The 19,395-nt window shown below is 36.6% G+C and overlaps 2 protein-coding genes and 1 long non-coding RNA gene across 3 annotated transcripts in view; 1 reads left to right on the top strand and 2 right to left on the bottom strand.

The window, feature by feature from the left end:
* Positions 1-502, bottom strand: part of LOC137615351 (uncharacterized) — a 5,602-nt gene extending 5,100 nt beyond the window's left edge. Inside the window, exon 1 of the mRNA XM_068345166.1 lies at positions 372-502. Within this exon, the coding sequence (XP_068201267.1) occupies positions 372-373 (2 nt within the window). The 5' untranslated portion in view covers positions 374-502. The remainder of the gene's footprint in view (positions 1-371) is intronic.
* The window catches only part of LOC137614719 (uncharacterized), a 114,591-nt gene that overhangs the window by 37,208 nt on the left and 57,988 nt on the right, over positions 1-19,395 (top strand). The window lies entirely within an intron of this gene.
* LOC137614716 (U-scoloptoxin(05)-Sm1a-like) lies at positions 12,114-18,214 on the bottom strand. Its single transcript, XM_068344394.1, has 4 exons — positions 18,147-18,214; positions 17,004-17,065; positions 15,837-15,926; positions 12,114-12,476 (listed from the first exon to the last, which is right to left on the bottom strand). Coding segments are annotated over exons 1-4 (342 nt in total). The 5' UTR covers positions 18,149-18,214; the 3' UTR covers positions 12,114-12,288.

Raw genomic sequence — 19,395 nt, 5'->3', positions numbered from 1 at the left:
CTCCAAGTCAATTCAATAATCACACTGTATATCCTTCGGTGGAAGTTTGCCTTGCACGTTAATGCTCTTTCTTATCTGGTTTCATTCAGATGTGGACGCATTTTGAATAATGATATTTACTAACTTTCCTTAAAAGGATGTTTTCTGTGAGTGGATCTGAAAATCTTGATACGGTATAATCTCTAAATTTTGAAGTCCTTCAAAGTTAAAAATCGTCTTGGCATAAGAGAATATTCCATGTCTACTCTGCCAGATGCTAATCTCCAATTAGAAGTATATCATTGCCTACTAGATATGCAACGGTAGAGCCGGAGACAGCAACATTCAAATTTAGATCGAGAATAAATACACACACACACTCTCATACATACATAACAGTACGAAGAATGTAGCCGATAATCGTGTGACCTCCGAAAGCAAAACTTACATTCTTGAATAAAAGAATCGATGAGGTCGCTAAAGACTCCTTCGCACTCGCCACGGAACTGCTAGAGGGAAGGGCCACACGTATGGTCTTATATGTTTTAGGGGTTGGGGGTATGTTAATTATCAAGATAGAATGGGGGGGGGGGATATGGCGGGGCCCAATTTCAGAGAGATAAAGTCACCCGACTTGTATAACGCCGCCGTGGCCCACGATCCTCCCGTGTGAAAAGTTCGCTGTGGATTTAGTTTTTATATTTGGATTTATAAGGAAAATATGTTAGATGACAAATATGTAACTTTATAACATTAAAACAACCAAACAAATATTTTACAGATTAGATAACTGAAATTTGACGAGCATTTGATAGTTTATAGTGATAGAATGACTAATGATACACATATAATTATTCAAATTACTTATATTAATCACGTTCCGAGAATTTTCATTTTCTTCGGTTTTCTTGATGAACTAATATTCCTATTCAAAACACGAATTCCAAGGAATGCACAATTTATAACAAAAGCTTTAATTACTTCTTATGGTAATGTGATGGCATAGCTTTTAAACCTTGATAATCAAATCAGTTATTTTATCTGTTACGCGTTTTCTAAGTTTTAGATTTTTTTCCCCCTGATGGCAATTAGTTTTCCCATAGTTTTTAAATGATTGGAAAATTCTTCGCTCGATTGCAATAGTTTTCCACGTTCAATCTTCCTTCGTTGATATATTCCCAAGGAATTCACGTTGAGGAAACTTGCAAGCTTTATAACCACCTACATATTTTAAGCGTCTATCTTACAGCGCATTTTATAATGCTTAGTTTTTTCAATTTTAAATTCTACATTTTCCTAATTTTGCAAATCATTATTAAATTCCAATGGTGAACAAAACATCATAGCTGATAGTCACAGCTCTTTTTGGGTAGAATTTTCTTCATCCACAAAGATTACGTTATGTTCAACCAGGTTTTTTATAGTTTATATATGAAAGGTCTATTTTAGTGTTGTTATTGTTCTTAGAATATTTTACATCAATTGTTCGTTACTTCTCTTGTAGTTTATCTATTTCCTTATTTCCTTTCCTCTCTGGGTTATATTTCCCTGTTGAAGCCCTTGGGCTTATAGCATCCCTGCTTTTCCAAGTAGGGTTGTAGCTTAGATAGTAATAATAATAATAATAATAATAATAATAATAATAATTATAATAATAATAATGATAATAATAATAATAATAATAATAATAATACTGAAAAATTAACCTGGTGTCATCATATCTCTTTGAGCGTTGAATTGTGTCCTGTCTTTGCCCAGAATGTGGGATATGATTTGGTGCTTAAATGCAACAGATGATATGTGTTGAATACATGCATCCATCTGTCTTATGTAGTCAGACTTTTGTTTTAAGACTATCGTGATTTATTCTAATAGTCAGGCCTTCTCCATCATGAGGCTTAATACTACACTGTGGTCTAGAAGTATTATTCCAGCTGTGACCAAGTTGTGGAATGATCTTACTAATCAGGTAGTTGAATCAGTAGAACTTCAAAAGTTCAAACTTGCAGCAAATGATTTTATGTTAAACAGGCTGACACAAGTCCTTTTATAGTTTATATATGAAATATCTGTTTTAATGCTTTTAATACTTTTAACATACTTTTTAATTGTTCATTACGTCTTATATCGTTTACTTATTTCCTTTCGTTACTGGGCTATTTTTCCCTGTTGGTGCCCATGGGCTCATAGAATCTTGCTTTTCCAACTAGGGTTGTAGCTTAGCTAATAATAATAATAATAATGATAATAATAATAATAATAAATGACGCATTAGATTTAATTTGTCCTTCTCGACAGGTTCACTAGTGAAATGCAAGATATAATTAAGCCTATTTCGAAAAGGTAGAGCTTATTTCTTTTAATTACTTTCATTTCTTTAGATACTAGACTCATATCCTGTTGCGCTATATTATGTGAGACGAGATTCAACCACATGCATAATTTCTTGATGGCTTGCTATACCGCCAGGCACTCGAGACTTGAAACAGATATCTACAAGGAGAAAAATGGGTTGTGTTTTCAAAGCCCTTATCTTGAAGCAGGCTTGACTTGCAGCCGAAGTACGCGTGTTATCTATAAGTTGTTTGGGACGGTAATTGCGCCGTTAGTTGTTAATGTGCTGCATACCCTTAACGTTGATGTGCTTTTCTAAAAGTTCATGGTGTCCGTAGATCACTTTTGTCTCATAATTCACTCCATGTTTGTTTAATCTTTTCCCCAGTTACTCCTTTCTTTTTCCCATAGGACTTTATCATCCAACCATTTAGTTTTTCATTTTCCTCATATATCAATTTCAGTGACACAAAATCTTTCATTAACTTGCGACTGCTTTTTTCATACTTCCACATGACCCCCCATGATCTTCCTCCTACTGTTTATGATCTCTCTCCTTCTCCAGTTGCTCTGTTGCATGTTGCAAATCTTCAATCGTTGGCCCAGATTTGGATTGATAATTACTTCTCTTATTTCCTTGTTTCCTTTCCTCACTGAGCTATTTTCCCCTGTTGTAGCCCCTGGGCATAGTTATAGCACCCTCCTTTTCCAACTAGGGTAGTAGCTTAACAGGTAATAATAATAATAATAATAATAATAATAATAATAATAATAATAATAATTTGTGTTTTTGACTAGGGATTTCATCTGCAAGTCGTTTCGTCCCTTTTTCCAGTTCTCATTATCCTAGACGTATCTGATTAAGATGAAATTGAATTGTTAAAGTAATGGACTCGTAAAGAGAACAATACTGTTAGAATTTAGAGAACAATGCTATGGAATTTTCAGACATAAGTAAATATGTAACAATTTGAACTAATGTAGAATTTATGAATGGTACTTTTTTTTTCAGAGCGAAATGCAATCAAAACTTTTTTCTCCGAATGGTATGCGAGGACAACAAATCTGATTTCTCGATTTCCAAACTACTTATTTCTCCTTAATAAAGAGGAAATCCAATAATCATTTACTATATAAGTTGATTAAGGCGTCTTTTATATCTTGATGTTTAACCAACAGTGTACGATATTGGTTTCTTACGTTGTGATGAACGTGAACGTCTAGTTGATGGTTCCTTTATTCTTTTGGGAGATCGAGGTTTTGGGTGATTCAGAAATTCATACATCAATTTTTTTTTCTTATGAATCGGCTTCAAGGAGTATATTACATAGCTTGAGGGTACACTCGGGCACTCTATTCTATCTAATTTCTCTTCCTCTTGTTTGGTTAAAGTCTTTTCTAGTTTATATAAGAAATATTTGTTTAGGTGTTGTTGCTGTACTTAGAATATTTTATTTTTCCTTGATTCCTTTCCTCACTGGGCTATTTTCCTTGTTGGGGCTCCTTGGCTTATAGCATCCTGCTTTTTCTACGAGAGTTGTAGCTTAGCAAGTAATGACAACAACAACAACAACAACAACAACAACAACAACAATAATAATAATAATAATAATAATAATAAGCTGAGCGTTTTCCTCGTCAATAGGATCTTCCCGTTTGCATAGAGAAGTTCACGTTTTCCTTGTGTTGATATCCTTGTGATATCCTTGGGGAATCTATAAAAAGAAAGATCCTTAGTTTACATATTTTGGTCGGGGTTGAGAAGAACTCTTAATCTATTGACCTTGATTGCAACCTAACTGAAATTAAATATCATGATGATCCCCGATTAGATAACCCAAATTTTTCCACATAAGTGTACGTGCATTTCATCATTTTATGATTATTTGTAAGTACAAACGTGTATCTATAATTCTATACATTTATGTGCCAGTCTTTGTTTCTGTCTATAGGACTTTGTAACCAAGTATATTTCACCAAGGCTTCAGATTTAAGCACTTTAACAAAATTTGTGTTAGCCATTAACATTATCAGTATTATTACTTGCTAAGCTATAACCCTAGTTGGTAAAGCTGAATGCTATAAGCCCAGGGGCTCCAACAGGGAGAATAGCTCAGTGAGAAAAGGAAGGGAAACAAGGAAAAATAAAATACGTTAAGAGTAACTTAAGAACAAATATCCCCTATATAAACTATAAAAACTTTAACAAAACAAGAGGAAGAGAAATAAGAGAGTCTATTTGAGTTTCCTTAACGTATGAACTTCGTGTTGTTAGAGTGTATGATTTCATGCAGTCGGCTGTACATCCGATAAGGCTTGTTAAAAAAGACGATAACGATAAATTTATGTGGTGTCATAATGACGCAATATGTTAGGCCCCGGAAATGCACTTCACACTCCACTAGTAATTTAATTTAGACGTTTCCCAAGGAATTCATTTGTCTTTTATTCAGTACAGTATTTAATTGCAGATGAGTGTAAGCAATCCTTATATTGGTTTGTCTATATCTCAGCTTTCGTCAGGTTAAAGGTATAAAGTTTTCAATAATCTATCAATGATAATGTTATCTGTCGTCTTGAAATAGAACGTCGGTGGGAGTTGAGATAAACACTACCAAGGTTGTAGTAAGTCTAGTGCATACCATGAGTTATCAAAGATTTCACAAAACATTAATTGAATATTTTTTCTTATACTGAATACAAAAGATGGGATACATTCATACATATGTGTACAATAGCTCTTTTTACTCAAACCATTTCCCCCAATAGAGGGTGGCTCTGGAGAAAAAAAAAATAATCACTGCAGATAAATCTCCTAACTGTTCAATTGTAAATGAACACACAGTGAAGCTAAACTTACACAATATTAGTGGCTTCATACATTTACATACGATTAATCATCATTGTGATGAACGCAATGCACGCATTGTACCATTAACCCTTTCTTTCATGTATAGTATTCTTAAGGTTATGATTATTAAGGTACTTCCTTTCCAAATACATCTTTCATACTATCTATGCAACCCTCTCTAGGTTTTCCTCTTCTTTTACCTCTTAGTATTTCAGTTGATGCCAACTTGTGATCACGTCTTTTCACATGACCAAACCACCACAAAATACTCTTGATGATCTACAATTATCACTATCAATTGAAGCCACATTCTTTACCCAAACAGCTCATCATGGCAGCATCAGCTTTGTTTCTTTTATTTGCATTCAACATCTATCCACCCCTGGCTTTGAAATGGTTATTGCTACCAGGACATCACATGCAGTTTATTATTATTATTATTATTATTATTATTATTATTATTATTATTATTATTATTATTATTGATAATAATAATAATAATAGTAATATTATTATTATTATTATTATTATTATTATTATTATTATTATTATTATTATTATTACTTGCTAAGCTACAACCTTAGTTGGAAAAAAAAGCTCCAACAGGGAAAATAGCTCAGGGAGGAAAGGAAATAAGTAAATAAGCTACGAGAGAAGTAATCAACAATTAATATAAAGTATTCTAGGAACAGTAACAACACTAAAACAGATCTTTAATATTTAGACTTTAAAAATTTAAAAAAAGCAAGAGGAAGAGAAATAAAATAAAAAAGTTTACCCTGAAGCAAGAGAACTCCACCCCAAGACAGCGGAAGACCAAGGTACAGAAGCTAAGGACTAGAGAACATTGGTTCTACTAAAGAATCTTTGCTGCTTTCTTTCCATTCATAGCGTCACCCACTTTTTAGCCTTTTACTTTACTATTTCCTTAACGTGATTCCTCGTCAGGACGACATTGGTTAAGCATGTTTGAACGGTGGAATTATACTTCATAATATAGGTTATGGTGGTGAATGTTTCAGATATAATAAAAAAAGGCTATTCCGATAAAAAATAAATGAAGACTGAGATTCTTTGAAAATGAAAAATTTGGTTTGACATCCTTTTCCTGTTATTTCTTAATACAATATAGGGTACAGTACTTTAAACACGGTGCGTCATGGCATGTAGTGAGTGTCACACCACGCAGCACTATTGCAATATGGAGATTTTGGATGGAATGGATGGCGATAAGTTAGTGTATTTCACAGAAGTGCTTGGAGGTAGGAGGAAAGAGTCGCCTACAAAAGTCAAGTTAGATTGGATGAAGGAGGTTTAAAGACTTAAAGGCCGATCATGAGTGACAGAGGCAAGGTACAGTGACATTGCCCTATCAAGCAGGGCATATGATCAGCGCCCAAGCCCCCTCTCCACCCAAGTCAGGACCAAGGAGGGCCAGGCAATGGCTGCTTATGACTCAGCTGATAGACCTATTAGGCTCTCCCAAACGCCCCATCCTTAGCTCACAAGGATGGGGAGGATGCAGCGACCAAAGAAACTAACAAGTTTTAGCGGGACTCAAACCCCAGTCTGGCGTTCGCCAGTCAGGGACGTTACCACATCGGCCACCACAAAGGAAGGACCTTGCCTTCTGTGTTGGATCCTTTGCGCTTGTAGTATTCTGTTTTTCCAGCCAGGGTTGTAGCTTGGCTAGTAATAATGATGTCAATATTCAGGAAGGGCATGAGGGGGTGCTATATCGGGGTAAATGGCATGATTTGCTGGGGCTGGGGGTTCAGAAGTGCTGCTGATGAGACTTCTGTGTAGGTTTATGAAGCGTGCTGTATATAAGTTTTACTGCATAGCGTTTCGTTCTTGATTGAGTATTTAAAGGATGAATGTGGCTGTGACTTTTTTATCTGCAGTCACACTATCTTACGTGAAACAGTTTAATGATAAAAGTCTGCCTATTCGTTCACTGTTTTATGGAAAAGATATTTTTTCTTCATATTTCATAAATAATTAAATTCTCAACTTGGTTTATTAAAACTCTTGGCCTTTGCTTCATTTTCATATCTTTGTACATTCTTTTTACTATTCATTTTTAAGCATATTCAAAAGAATTGGATTTTCTTAACAAGACAATTGTTACTTTTGATTTAGCCTTTCCTTCATCCTTACGAATCCATGTTGCAATTCAAGTACCGAAATATATAATGATGATATTTTCAATATTCGCTACTGAATACAACTTCGTCATTTCCTTGGTGTTCAGAGGCGGCCATATTCACCACCTCGTTTTCTCTAGTATGAGTAAAATTCAAGATATTTCACGGAAGGATATTTTCTCCTTTGTTCCAAATGGTAGGTAGGTAGTAGGTTGGCCAGGGCACTACCCACCCGTTTAGATACTACCGCTAGAAAGTTATTGGGTCCTTTGACTGGCCAGGCAGTACTACATTGGATCCTTCTCTCTGGTTACAGTTCATTTTCCCTTTGCCTACACATACATCGAATAGTCTGGCCTATTCTTTAAATATTCTCCTCTGTCCCCATACACCTGACAACACAGATATTACCGAACAATTCTTCCTCGCTCAAGTGGTTATCTACTAGAATGTGATTGTTAATTGGCTACTTTCCTCTTGGTAAGGGTAGAAGAGACTCTTTAGCTATGGTAAGCAGCTCTTCTAGGAGAGGGACACTCCAAAATCAAACCATTGTTCTCTAGTCTTGGGTAGTGCCATAGCCTCTGTACAATGGTCTTCTACTGTCTTGGGGTAGAGTTCTCTTGCTTGAGGGTACACTTGGGGCCACTTCTTTGTTATTTCTCTTTATCTTATTTTGTTACAGTTTTTATAGCTTAGTGCTGTTACTATTCTCAAAATATTTTATTTCAATTGTTAATGAACTCTTTCATTTCCTTGCTTCCTTACCTCACTGGGCTATTTTTCCTGTTGGAGTCCTTGAGCTCATAGCAACTAGGTTGTAGCTTGGCAAATAATAATAATAATTATACATACATACATCATACATATACCAAGGCACTTCCCCCAGTTTGGGGTGGGGTAGCCGACATCAAACAAATGAAACAAAAAAGGGGACCTCTCCTCTCTACGTTCCTCCCAGCCTGACAATTGACTCAACTGAGTTTGGCTGGTACAGCCAGGGTGCCACAGCCCACCCTCCCCCGCTATTCACCACAGATGAAGCTTCATAACGCTAAATCCCCCACTGCTGCTACCCCCGCGGTCATCCAAGGCACCGGAGGAAGCAGCAGGGCCTACCGGAACTGCGTCACAATCGCTCGCCATTCATTCCTATTTCTAGCACGCTCTCTTGCCTCTCTCACATCTATCCTCCTATCACCCAGAGCTTTCTTCACTCCATCCATCCAACCAAACCTTGGCCTTCCTCTTGTACTTCTCCCATCAACTCTTGCATTCATCACCTTCTTTAGCAGACAGCCATTATCCATTCTCTCAACATGGCTAAACCAACTCAACACATTCATATTCACTCTAGATGCTAACTAATTTCTTACACCCGTTCTCTCCCTCACCACTTCGTTCCTAACCCTATCTACTTGAGATACACCAGCCATACTCCTTAGACACTTCATCTCAAACACATTCAATTTCTGTCTCTCCATCACTTTCATTCCCCACAACTCCGATCCATACATCACAGTTGGTACAATCACTTTCTCATACAGAACTCTCTTTACATTCATGCCCAATCCTCTATTTTTTACTACTCCCTTAACTGCTCCCAACACTTTTCATCCTTCATTCACTCTTTGACATACATCTGCTTCCACTCCACCATTTGCTGCAACAACAGACCCCAAGTACTTAAACTGATCCACTTCCTCAAGTAACTCTCCATTCAACATGACATTCAGCCTTGCACCACCTTCCCTTCTCGTACATCTCATAACCTTACTCTTACCCACATTAAGTCTCGACTCCCTTCTCTCACACACCCTTCCAAATTCTGTCACTAATCGGCCAAGCTTCTCTTCCGAATCTGCAACCAGTACAGTATCATCCGCAAACAACAACTGATTTACCTCCCAGTTTCAATCCTCGTCCAAGCACTCGAGCATTCACCTCTCTCACCACTCCATCAACCTACAAGTTAAACAACCTCCGCGACTTCACACATCCCTGTCTCAGCCCCACTCTCACCGGAAACCAATCGATCACTTCATTTTCTATCCTAACACGTGATTTACTACCTTTGTAGAAACTTCACTGCTTGCAACAACCTTCCACCAACTCCATATAACCTCATCACATTCCACATTGCTTCCCTATAAACTCTATCATACGCTTTCTCCAGATCCAAAAACGCAACATACACCACCTTACCTTTTGCTAAATATTTCTCGCATATCTGCCTAACTGTAAAAATCTGATTCATACAACCCCTACCTCTTCTAAAACCACCCTGTACTTCTAAGATTGCATTCTCTGTTTTAACCTTAATCTTATTAATCAGTACTCTACCATACACTTTTCCAACTACACTCAACAAACTAATACCCCTTGAATTACAACACCCATGCACATCTCTCTTACCCTTATATAGTGGTACAATACATGCACAAACCCAATCTACTGGTACCATTGACAACACAAAACACATATTAAACAATCTCACCAACCATCCAAGTACAGTCAAACCCCCTCCCTTCAACATCTCAGCTCTCACACCATCCATAATAATTATAATAATAATAATTAAAATAATAATGTATATTTATAAAGCATTGACATTATCTTCGTTCTTGTATACTGTACATACATAAAAACAAATTATTATTTTATATTTCAGAAATTATTTGATTACTGGATATAGTCTAATGCATTGCATTTCCTTTGGTCTAATAATAAAGTAAATGGAGTTGAAATTTCTTTATTTATCTCTTCAAAGTACATATACACAAACACACACGCATATATATATATATGTATATATAATCTCCTACGCCTATTGACGTAAAGGGCCTCATATATATATATATATATATATATATATATATATATATATATATATATATATATAATATCCTACGCGTATTGACGCAAAGGACCTCGATTAGATTTTGCCAGGCGTCTCTATCTTGAACTCTTAATTCAAAATTTCTCCATTCATCTTCTACTTCACGCTTCATAGTCCTCAGTCATGAAGGCGTGGGTCTTCCAACTCTTTTAGTGCCTTATGTAGCCCAGTTAAAAGTTTGGTGAACTAATCTCTCTTGGGGAGTGCGAAAAGCATGCTCAAGCCATCTCCATATACCTGTCACCCTGATCTCATCTACATATGGCACTCGAGTAATCTCTCTTATAGTTTCATTTTTAATCCTGTATAATATTCTTCTGAGGGCTTTGTTCTAAAAGCTACAAAATCTGTTGGATAATGTTTCATTGTCATACCATGACTCATGTCCATACATTTATACCGATCGCAATAAACTGATAAAACCTGATTTTTATTTGTAACTTCAGACGATTTGATTTCCAAATTTTATTTACCCTAGTCATGTTCTGATTTTTTTTTTAAATCTTCCATTAAACTAAATTCTAAATACTTGGATGATTCTACCTCTTTAATCCTTTCTCCTTCCAATGATATTTCTTCTTCCATTGCATATTCTGTTCTCATCACTTCCGTCTTTCATTTATTTATCTTGAGCCCAACCTCGTGGGATATTTCATGCATTCTATTAAGCAAGTTTTGCAAATCCTGTGGTATTCTTCTGATAAGGACAGCGTCATCAGTATACTCTAGGTCAACTAATTTCCTATTACCAATCCAGTCCAATGCTTCACCATCCTCTCCAACTGTGCTACACATTACAAAATTCATGAGGAGGATAAACAACATAGGTGACAACACATTCCCTTGGAGTACCCCGCTGTTTCATTTAAATGAAAGGAAAGCTGGTTATAATCACGGCAGTGGAGGCCGTAAATGATAACTGAATTTTGAGATTTACCTTGGTAATACCACTGTCTCACAAACCGGCCAGTTTTAGCTGATTAGGTCAAATAGTTGGTTGGGAAGTTGGCGAAAACTCGCTGGTATATAAGAAAGTGGTCACACTTGGTATATATATATATATATATATATATATATATATATATATATATATATATATATATATATATTATATATATACATATATATATATATAATATATATATATATATATATATATATATATATATATATATATATATATGTGTGTGTGTGTGTGTGTGTGTGTTAATTGAATAGTTTAAGATAGTGTTAAGAAAACATAGCGAGTATAAGACATTAATAAGATTAGATAACCATGGGAAAGAGGATTAGAGGATTTATTTTAAGAAATTTATGCTGTGGATTACAAAAGCTTTGTGAGTGGGAAAGGTACAGGTACGAGAAAAAGTACTTCGATGTCTATAAAAGCTGCTTATTTCGCTTCTGACGTTTCTGAAAGTGGGCAAGTGCTCAATGTGATTGATTGATTGATTGATTGATTTAAAGTTTTCAGGCATCCTGACATCCAAGGTCATTGACGCCGTCAATGTGATTGAACGACTGAACATTCAAAGATATAGCTGGACTCTTTATGGTGATTCATTTGTTTAGAACGCCAAGAATATTTTCACTTCTGTTTTGTTCGTGCTGTTCCTCAATCTTGTGAATTGTTATTATTTCTCTTATCATTGTTACCTTTGCCAGAAGGTTATGTTTTGATAGGCGTGTATTTATTTATGTTTATTTGTGATTCGCGTAACTGAAAAACTGTTTGACCGAATCACATGAAACTTTGTGGGATGATTGGCGATGATCCAAGGACAATTTGATTAAATTTTTGGAAGGATTGGGTTAATAGCCAAAGTCAAGGTCATGAAAGGTAAAAAAACGTCTATTTGCTATATTGTGGTCAATATTTATTCAATTTTGCATACAATAGTGCCAAAATGTACACAATTCAACTGCCTATCTTTTCATGTGCAACATTTTATAGAAGATATACGCTTTACCGAGTCCCTTTTCTAGTTGTTATTATTATTATTATTATCATTATTAATTATTATTATTATTATTATTATTAGTAGTAGTAGTAGTAGAATTATTTCTTTGTATTGGGATTAAATCACCATCTTCAGAAGGGCTCCCAAGAGGAGAGGGAAGGCCAGTGAACTGACAGAGGAACTGTTGCAGAGATCTGTGTTGCAATGGCAGACTTCAGCTGAGACTAGCAGATATGTGGCTTCCATACATCGTTCTTTTAGTTTAAAAATGGCACAGCTGTAAGCAGAGACTATATCTTTTCCATCTGTTAGGAAAGAAGATTAAACATGAGATTCATGAAGATGAAGAGAATACAGGAAGAAAATATTCTGTTTGTATGATCATACAATAAAAATAAGAAAATTTTCGTTACATATAGCATAGAATAACTATGGTGGAATGAAGAAAGGCTTATACAGTATGACAGCATAAATTGTGCACACACCATGAGTTGTATATTCGGTGAAACTATAGTGATTTTTATAAGTTAGTTTTTGGTTAAGGTCAGCAATTGTCTGAGTAACCATCAGTGAATTGTAGAAATCACTGACAAATAAGTTCACGTTGGCAAGAGACCTTTGTACCGCACGTGTTTCACACGGTCGTACACTGTAGCGGATTTTCTTTTTTATTGTATACCTAGCTCTACACCTCACTGTTAACAGAACCTGTGTAAGCCTGTGTTTTTATGAATTATGTTATTTGAGTTTTGTGATCTTCTTTCTCTGAAATTCCTGTATATAAACTAGCTATCTGTTGAAATAAGGGTAGTTGCATTCCCCTCGCCTCTCAGTTACAACCTCACGGATCACTCTCACATTGGTGATTATTAGAGTGACCAGCTCCCTCCCACCTTCTTCCTCACTGTCGTGACTTACTGTTTGATGATGCCACCCTCCGACACTAACTCTCCTATCAACACCACTCCCGTAGAAGTACTGCCATTCGCCAGTGCGAAGCATTTGCCAGGTTTCAGAGTGCAGAAGATCAATTCTGCATAAAGGGTATGACTTGCTCAACCACCAAAGCAGATTATGTTCTCGCAGCGATCCCGAAGACACTTTCCGGAAATCTCCAATTGGCTTTGCAAGCAAGAGAACACCCCAATAGCATACGACGCCCTCAAAACATAGCCCCAGGAGCAGTACTCACCATGGCCAGCTGCCCGTATAGCCAAACTTTTTCAACTCTCTCGACTGTCAAAGTACTGCAAGAATGCTAAGCCATGATCAACTATTATCACTGTTTCTTGCCAGCCATTGCCACCACTCTTGCCCTCCTCTATGCCTCCCTCAAGGGCAAAACTAAAGACCTGATGTGGGGTCCCCCTTCAAGAGGCAGCCTTCTGCTACGTACAGAATGCCCTATCATCTGCTCATGGCTCTCTCTTTTCCTGTGCCGCATGCCTCTTTCCTCTCCACCGATGCCAGCGACGTCGCTATTAGTGCAGTACTTGAGCAGGTGGTTAACAGCTTGCCCCGCCTATTGGCTCTCTTCAATAGAAAACTGTCCAAGGCTGAATCTGGCTACTCTGCCTTCGACCTCCAATTACTGGGGGTGCATTTGGATGTCCGTCACTTAGAAGGTACTACCCTCGTAATTTGCATGGACCACATGCCTCTGCTGCACGCTTTCACTTAACAATCCATTCCTGGTCCACCCATAAACCCGGTATCTCTCCGCAATGGCTGAATACAATTACATCCTTCAACACGTCCATTGGAAAATGAATCCTTGTCAAGAAATACATTGGCTGGCGTTCACTTAAGATTGAATTACAACGCCTTGCCAGAGGCCCAACAAAAAGATCCAGAGTACCAAGCATATAGGACATACTGCACATCCCTCCATTGGGAAGACGTCGCCCTCAACAACTCCAACACCACTCTCCTCTGTGATGTCAGTACCAGTAGACCATAACTATGGATACTTGCTCTCATGCGCTGACAGGTCTTTGATTCATGGCCTTTCACATCCTTGCGCCCATCTACTGCACGGCTACTGAAGATGAAGTTCATTTGACACAGCATTACTAAAGACGCTAAGGATTGGTTCCGCACCTATACTTCATGCCAAACTTCAAAAGTACATCGACACGTGGATTCAGGAGTGGGACCTTTCTTCAACCTCAGCGTCGTTTTGCCCACATTCACGTTGACGTAGTAGGTAACCTACCCACATCACAAGGATATTGTTATCTGTTCACTGTAATTGACTGCTCCACTTGTTGAACTAAGACCATTCCTAATAAACTGCAACGTCCGCTTCATGTATATCGGCCTTACTCTCAGGGTGGATAACGAGATTTGTTATCCCTGAACATATAATTTTGGACAGGGGTACTACTTTCACCTCTCGGTTGCAGACATCATTAGCGAATCAGCGGGGAATCACCCTACATCAGACAGCCGTGTACAAGCCTGCTGCCAACGGAATGGTTGAATGTTTTCATCACACCCTCAAACCAGCTTTGATGTCCTTCTGCAAGTACTCCAATTGGTTTACCTAGCTTCTCTGTGCCCTCCAGGAACTAAAGACCACTCCTAAAGATGCCTTGGATGTCTCGGCAGCTAAAATGGTGATGGTGACCTGTTGGTCGTCTTTGCCGATTTGTTTCTGTGTGCAACCTCCTCTGACAATCTCCAGTGCCTACATCACGTATTTGTAAAATTTACTCCATGCTGCCAGACTTACGAGCCTCCAGCTAAGCAACAGATACTGACAGGTTTACACTCTGCAACTTATGTTTTCCTGAACAGTAACACTAGCAAGCCACCGCTAACGCCCCCTTACACGGGCCCTTTCCTCGTGATCTGTCGCAATCCGAAGGCTTTCTTAGTCAACATTCGTGGCAAAGAAGACTGGGTCTCCAGTGATCGCATAAAACCTGCGTACTGCCTATAGTATGTCTCTCAAGAGCAGGGCAGCCCATTTCACATGTATGTCTGTTTTAGAGGAGCCATGTACTGCACATCCTTCGCACACGCCCGTATACTGTAACAGTATTTTCTTTCATTGTATATCTCGCTCTACACCTCACTGTTAACAGAACCTGTTTAAGCCTGTCGTTATGTAAATTATTTTGTTTTAATTTTTGTGACCTTCTTGCTTTGAAACTCTTGTATATAAACTCACTATCTGTTGAAATAAAATTAGTTGCATTCACCTCGCCTCTCAGTTACAATGTCAGGAAAGAATAAATCATTTTAATGTCAACTTCGGAAAATAAACCATTAAAGCTGGTATGTATGAAACGATCTCCAATACAATTTGTGTATTATCAATGCTTTAAAATATTTGACCTGATCGTAATTTTAAAATCATGGCCTCTTTTTTAACAGAATGAAACCACAAGAAACGAAACTCAGGAGAGTTTTTCCTTGTGGGGTGTCAGTTGTAGGAATATTACTGGAATACGCTGATTCTGTAAACTGCCTTCGCTACAACTATTCATTTCTTTTTCTTTGGATTTTGCTTCTGCATAAAATGAGTTGATAGATATTTTATAACGCCCTAGAAACTAGTTATCACCATTCTTTTATGTAGATATAAATATTTCTAATTGAAATAGTGAACGAGGTCTGGTAATGGCTTTACAGTAAAGAAACATTTTATGCGGACTCACAAAACTTCCCGGTTGCTTTCAAGCAGGAACCGGAGCAGGGTATCTTGATGGTTTTGTCCTCGGCCCCCATGTAACACTTCATGCAGTAACCTGAAGAAATAAGATGATGTGATGAACAATTGAACCTGTGATTGCCAACAATCTTGAATAAAAAGAGAAGGATAGGTTAATTCATGATTACATGAGTCATGGACAACGCTGAATGAATACGCGAGGAAATATATGTGTTCCTAAGATCTTTCAAATTCAAATCAAGGCAATTCTTGGTGCGGTTGCATAAGATATACATATATATATATATATATATATATATATATATATATATATATATACATATATATATATATATATATATATATATATATATATATATATATATATATATACATATATACATGTGTGTGTGTATATATACTGTATATATATATATATATATATATATATATATATATATATACATATGTGTGTGTATATATACTGTATATATATATATATATATATATATATATATATATATATACATATATATATATATATATATATATATATATATATATATATATATATATATATATATGTATATATATATATATATATATATATATATATATATATATATATATTATGTATATATATAATATATGTGCATGCATGTATGTATATATATATATATATATATATATGCATGCATGTATGTATGTATATATATATATATACATATATATATATATACTTACATTATATATATATATGTGTGTGTGTGTATGAATAAATTTACATATACAGTTATATATATATGTATATATATACTGTATATATATATATATATATATATGTATATATATATATATATATATATATATATATATATATATATATATATATATGTATATGGAGAGAGAGAGAGCGATTAAGTTGTTTATATATTATTGCAATTTGTTTTTTTCTGCATGATGAGCTACATTCATTAATTCACGCCAACAGCAAAATCTTATAGACTCCAAGTATTTATGCCAGGTATATTTATCACTATCAGAAATAATCCAGAGCTGCTTTATGACTTTACGTCTATTTTTTAAGATACCAAAGTTGTTCGAAACATGACACATCATATGAAAAGTAGATATCCAAATATGAAAATAGATCGGATAAATAAAAGCAGCTTACCTGTTTGGAAGACAGCAAATGCCACGATGGCAATTGCAACTACCTTCATGGGAAGAGAAAACCTGTCGAGGAAAAGTACAATTAATCTCGTTGAAAGTATTGATATTGCCACGGCCAACGAATTATTATTATTATCATCATTATGATTATTATTATTATTGTTATTATTATTATTAAATGCTAAGCTACAACCCTAGTTGGAAAAGCAGGATGCTATAAGCCCTGGGGCCCCAACAGGAAAAATAGCCCAGTGAGGAAAGGAAATAAGGAAAAATAAAATATTTTAAGAATACTAACATCAAAATAAATATTTCCTATATAAACTAAAAGCTTTAACAAAACCAGAAAAGAAACTAGATAGAACAGTGTGCCCGAGTGTACCCTCAAGCAAGAGACCTCTTCCCCAAGAGACAGTGGAAGGCCATGGTACAGAGGCTATGGCACTATCCCAGACTAGAGAACAATGGTTTGATTTTGGAGTGTCCATCTCCTAGAAGAGCTGCTTACCTTAGCTGAAGAGTCTCTTCTACCCTTACCAAGAGGAAAGTAGCCACTGAACAATTACAGTGCAGTAGTTACTCCCTTGGGTGAAGAAGATTTGTTTGGTAATCTTAGTGTTGTTAAGGAGTATGAGGACAGAGGAGAATCTGTAAAGAATAGGCCAGACTATTCAGTGTATGTGTAGGCAAAAGGAAAGTGAACCGTAACCAGAGAGAAGGATGCAATATAGTACTGTCTGGCTAGTTAAAGGACCACATAACTCTCCAGCGGTAGTAAAGCAAAACGTTGGGGGGGGGGGGGGGGTGGCATGAAGGTTTCTTACAGCAAATCTATTGGAAAAATTAATTTATCATTAAATTCTTAATACGATGTATCTCTAAATTTTGAAGTCCTTTAAAGTTATAAATTATCTTGGCATAAGAGAATATTCCATGTCTACTCTGCCAGATGTTAATCTCTAATTAGAAATATTGTATATCGTTGCGTGCCAGATATGCAATGGTAGGGCCGGAGACAGCAACATTCAAATTTAGATTGAAAATAAATACACACACGCACTCATGCACACACACACTCACACACACAAATAATAGTACGAAGAATGTAGTCGACAATCGTGTGACCTCCGAAAGCAAAACTTACATTTTCGATTGAAGAATCGGAGAGATCGCTGTAGGCTCGTTTGCACCCGCCACGAAACTACTTGAGAGATGGGCTACACTTTTGATCTTGCAATATTTACCGGCTGGGAGGGGGGCCAGGGTGGCTGGTGTTAATTTTATTGATATGATAAAGACAATGTACCCAAATTGCCTAGGTAGCCGAATAGGGGGATGGGGGAAGGAAGGACCCCGGGAGGATTGATAGGATTAATACTGGAGAGCATTGACTCAGAACTTATATGAACCCGTGAAGCCAGCATAATTAATGGCCTCTCCATCATTGACAGGTTAAAAGTGCTTGGAAACAGAGATACTTACAGAGCTAGTGTTATTGTTAAGCATTTACTGTCTCTTTCATTCAGTTTTTCTTTCTGTTACCGTTCAATGAAAATTCTTATTTTTTTTTATATTTTAGGTCGTAAATAATTTTCAATATCGTGAACAGTAACACAGAAAAGAATCCCTATACGAATCAAGCACATACTCTGAAAGATGGTTTAAATAGGATTTGATTGAGCCCGTGATAACAAAGGTGCATTTCTTTAGGCAAAAATCAGTAACAACAGTTGTGATATTGACACAAGCTGTAGTCCAGAAGTTTTTCGTTGTCAGCTACAACAGCTGTTGCAGCTAACAAGGAAAAACTGCTAGTTGTATTAAGTTAGGGTTCATTGTAATCAAGGGAAAATTGCTCCCATTCTCTGGGAGGTACATCATGGGAGGTACATCACTAAACGCAACTTTCCTATTGTCTGTGTGTACATATTTGTATGTGTGAAGATACAGTAGAATGATTTCAAACACAATATTCAGTGTCAAAGCAAAAATATACTACACATACTGTACATATATCAAAGGCCGTAGAAGGCCGCACTTGATGGTCCAGAAGGCCATGTGTGCCCCATCCCTGGGTTAGGGCATCTCCATTTATTTTTCGTCCAAAGGGTCAGGGCATCTCCAATCTCCAGTTATTTTTACTTCAAAGAGTCAGGGCATCTCCAGTTATTTTCCTCCAAGGGGTCAGGGCATCTCCAGTTATTTTTCCTCCAAAGGATGATGGCATCTCCAGTTATTTGTTCTCCAAGGGGTCAGGGCATCTCCAGTTATTTTCCTCCAAGGGGTCAGGGCATCTCCAGTTATTTTTCCTCCAAAGGATGATGGCATCTCCAGTTATTTGTTCTCCAAGGGGTCAGGGCATCTCCAGTTATTTTTCCTCCAAGGGGTCAGGG

This window comes from Palaemon carinicauda, chromosome 21 (assembly GCF_036898095.1).
Source record: "Palaemon carinicauda isolate YSFRI2023 chromosome 21, ASM3689809v2, whole genome shotgun sequence".
Classification (NCBI taxonomy): Eukaryota; Metazoa; Arthropoda; class Malacostraca; order Decapoda; family Palaemonidae; genus Palaemon; species Palaemon carinicauda.
The sequence above is the reverse complement of the archived record's forward strand: the minus strand, read 5'-3'. Positions and strand labels throughout refer to the sequence as shown.